Below are 3575 nucleotides of genomic sequence, written 5' to 3'. Positions count from 1 at the left end.
GGTTTAGGCAGGGAGTTGGACTCCATGATCATCATTGTCCTCCTGTCCTTAAACCCCTGCAGTACGAGGTCCTCTTGGTCCTCTGTGTGTGACCTGGCTGTGGGGACAGTGCTCACCAGCTGCTGCTGCAGGAGATGGAGCAGCTGGACACCCACCAGCCTGAGACTCCAAACCCAAACCCAGCCTTTGTGTCTAGCTGTGCCACCTTTTGTTGGAGGTGCTGTAGAAAATGTCTGCTGGTCAAAACTATTGAAAAGGAGAAAACCAGCAGGGTAAAACAAAGGATGAAAGTTGGTGGGTGAGGAAGACAAAGCTGAAATAGTTCAAAGGGTGAGGTGACAGGCAGAGAGAGGACCCTGTGCCCACACGCAGGACACCGGGGCTAAAACTGTCACCTGCGTTGCCCCAGAGCAGGAGGAGCTGTCCAGGCATCTGCCAGGCAGGAGCGTAGTGGGATGGTGGGGGCTGGCAGCGGGGTGTGGAGCAGGGGAGGGGGTGAGAAGGGCCAGCAGAGCCTCTGTGCTTGCCGGCAGACCCAGGAGGCGCAGGTGCTGAAGCAGCTGGCCGAGAAGCGGGAGCACGAGCGGGAGGTGCTGCACAAGGCCCTGGAGGAGAACAACAACTTCAGCCGCCTGGCCGAGGAGAAGCTCAACTACAAGATGGAGCTGAGCAGGGAGATCCGTGAAGCACATCTGGCTGCCTTGAGGGAGCGGCTCCGCGAGAAGGTGAGGGCGGGGCTGCAGTGGCTGGGGCTGGGCTCCGCTCCCAGCGCCGGGCAGCGAGGGGATGCTTGCTGGTGGAGCTGCTCTGCTCTCAGGGATGTGTCCATCATGGTCAGCAAAGGAAAGCACAGCTGGCTGACCTCGGGATGTGCAGGCTCAGAGGCACAGGGTCAGGCACTGGCCACCTCCAGGGGCTGAGTGGCCAAAGGGGCCACGAGCACGTTTGCTGTAGGTTCCCATCACCTCCAGGCTCCCGCGGATGAGATGCTTCACTCCTTGCAGGTGTCACTTGCTGTCAGGTGGGAGACTGTTGGCTTATTTTTTTTTGTCTGGTGCAAATCCCGTGTGGAGGAGAGGAGGAAAACAGAGATTGCAAGAGCAGAAGGTTTAGAGGTTGCAAGAGCAGGAGGTGTCAGCCTGGTGTCCTCTCTCCCGTCTTTGCAGGAACTGCACGCAGCCGAAGTTCGCAGGAACAAGGAACAACGGGAGGAGATCTCTGGATAAAGGGCTTTTCTACACATCTAGCACCTGATTCCTGTTAACAAACCGACCAATCAACCAATCAACACGTTTTATTTTGTTTGTCTAGATGCAACATTTGGTTCTCCATCCCACCACCCCCCTCACCCCGTGTTCCTCCCCCAGCCACACGCTTCTCTATCTCTGCATCCTTAATCGTCAGTACTCGTGGGGGTTCACAGATCATAGGGATCTCTAAGCAGAATAGCAACTAGTTCACATGAAATAGAGAATCAGTCGATCAAACAGCTTCTTTGGAGGGTTTTGTCCTTTTTTTTTTTAAAAAAAAAAATATTTCTTAAACCAATGTAAACAAAAATTAAGATATTAATAAATTCAACCAGCAGTGCGACGGAGATACGGATTTCTTATCCAGGGCTTCTACTCCTCTTGGTGTTTGCTCTGAGCCAAATATCAGTTTCAGAGTCACGGGAAGGAAGTGGTAATTTCTGTGTGTGAAGGGGAATAGGGAACAGCCCCATGTTTGCCAGTGGTAGGACTGAGGAGTGAGGGGGATGGGATCGCTCAGGAGTCACAACGTGCAGAAACCCCCGTCTCGTGGCTACACCCAGGCAGGCAGTGACCCAAAGTCCCCATCTTTGGATGACTCTTTGCTAGCCCGTGTGACAGGAGGTGAGGGTCTCCACCCAGAGCTCGGTGCCAGCTGCCACGTCGTGGCAAGCCCCTGTCCCAGCAGGCACTGCCCGATGCTCTGGTTGCCCACAGGCTGGAGGAACCCACAGACTGAGCTGCCCTCTCCCCGGCAGAGCAGGGGCTGAGCAGTCTTGGCTGAGCAGCCCCGGAGAACCACAGACAGTGGTACCATCCCCAGCTCCACAGGAGCCCTGGCAGAGGGCACTCGCTCTGTGGGCTCTCCAGTGCTCCCAGACCAGGAGATTTCCCTCTAGTAAGACAGCAAATCCGATCAAGACGGTGCATGGTTGTGATATAGCCTTTCAGGGATCAGAATATTCATCCTTCCCTCTTTCCAAAGGTGGATGTGACTCTTTGGTGCCATTACAGGGCAGAGGCCAAGACCAGAGATGCCCTGTAGCTCCCAGCTTGTTGGCAGCACCCCAGGAGGCAGGACATGCCAGCTGCCTGCCTGGCACCTCCAGACCTGTGGCTTTGGGTGAGAGGGAGCTAAGGGGTAGCCGTCCTGTAGTAAGGGTGAGGAGATGTCTCCATATTCATTCCTTACCTATCTTTAGCTTTTCAAGGCCTATTTTTAAGAAAAAGTTGTCTCTTGCTGGCGGTAGGGATGAGCAGAGAACGTGCAAGCATGGCAGTAATGTCCTATCTAGGTGCCTGTCAAAGCTGATGGACTTCCTCATCTTCTAGTGTCGTGGCTTATGGAGGCAGCCAAGGTGCAGGCAGCCACCGTGCACAGCGAGGGGCTGCCACCCTCCTGCTGGGTTCCACAGCCCTGCCCACCTTGCCCCAGCTCTGCTTCTGCCCTGAAAAACTAAGTGGAGATGTTGCATCTGAAGAGCAGGGGTTGGCCACCTTTGGGCAAGCGGGGCCTCCTGGGGAGCAGTGCTGGGGACTCAGCCTGGCAGGAGCATGGTCCTGCAGCAAGGGTTGGCAGAGGAGCTGGTGGAAGCTGCTCTCATGAGAGGCAGAAGAAGGATTCCCCTCCAGACAGGGCCTAGAGATCCCTGGGGTGTTATTTTATGAGCAGACCAGTGTGTTGTTTTGGGGACACTGCTCCCCTCCACCTCGCAGTGGTCCCTCCATCCTGGTCCATCCATCCTGCCCTCTCTGTCCTGCTCCCTCCATCCTGCTCCCTCCATCCTGCTCTCTCTGTCCTGGTCCATCCATCCTGAAGCCTCCATCCTGCTCTCTCTGTCCTGGTCCCTCCATCCTGCTCCCTCCATCCTGCTCTCTCTGTCCTGGTCCCTCCATCCTGCTCCCTCCGGCTCTCTCCATCCTGCCCTCTCTGTCCGGGTCCCGCCATCCTGGCGGCCCTCACAGACCCCAGGATAAACCAAAGGGGCAGCCAGGGCACCGAGATGTTTAATTATTAACTAATTGGCATCCTCTGCACGCTGTGCCTCCAAAGAGCCATCCCGTGGGGGGGGATGTGGGGCTCCTGAGGTGGGCTTTGCAGGATCCCTGGGGGTTTACTGAGGTGCAGAGGGGGTGCAGAGGTGGGCACGGGCAGCCTGGGGCTCCCCAGGACCACGCTCTGCACGGCAGCATCAGCCAGCACTGAGCAGCCAGAGTGGATGAGGGAGTAAGGACCCCTTTGCCTCTCCACCCCTCAGAAGAAGGAATCACCTCTGAGTCTTGGCAGAAGCTGAAGTTTTCTGTCTACCCTGTGCTTTAATTAGG

The 3575-nt window shown here is 56.3% G+C and overlaps 1 protein-coding gene across 1 annotated transcript; it reads left to right on the top strand.

Annotated features, from left to right (window-relative positions):
- Positions 1–455: 455 nt before the first annotated feature.
- Positions 456–1554, top strand: LOC103775651 (stathmin-3-like). The gene is made up of 2 exons (XM_008943121.1): positions 456–725; positions 1167–1554. Exons 1-2 carry the CDS (start codon positions 456–458, stop codon positions 1224–1226), a joined length of 330 nt encoding a protein of 109 aa, XP_008941369.1. The 3' UTR covers positions 1227–1554.
- The last annotated feature ends 2021 nt before the right edge of the window (positions 1555–3575 follow it).

The sequence above is a fragment of the Merops nubicus genome, unplaced genomic scaffold (genome assembly GCF_000691845.1).
Source record: "Merops nubicus isolate BGI_N331 unplaced genomic scaffold, ASM69184v1 scaffold24936, whole genome shotgun sequence".
In the NCBI taxonomy this organism is placed as follows: Eukaryota; Metazoa; Chordata; class Aves; order Coraciiformes; family Meropidae; genus Merops; species Merops nubicus.
Note: the sequence above shows the minus strand (reverse complement) of the source record. Positions and strands in the feature narration are given on the sequence as shown.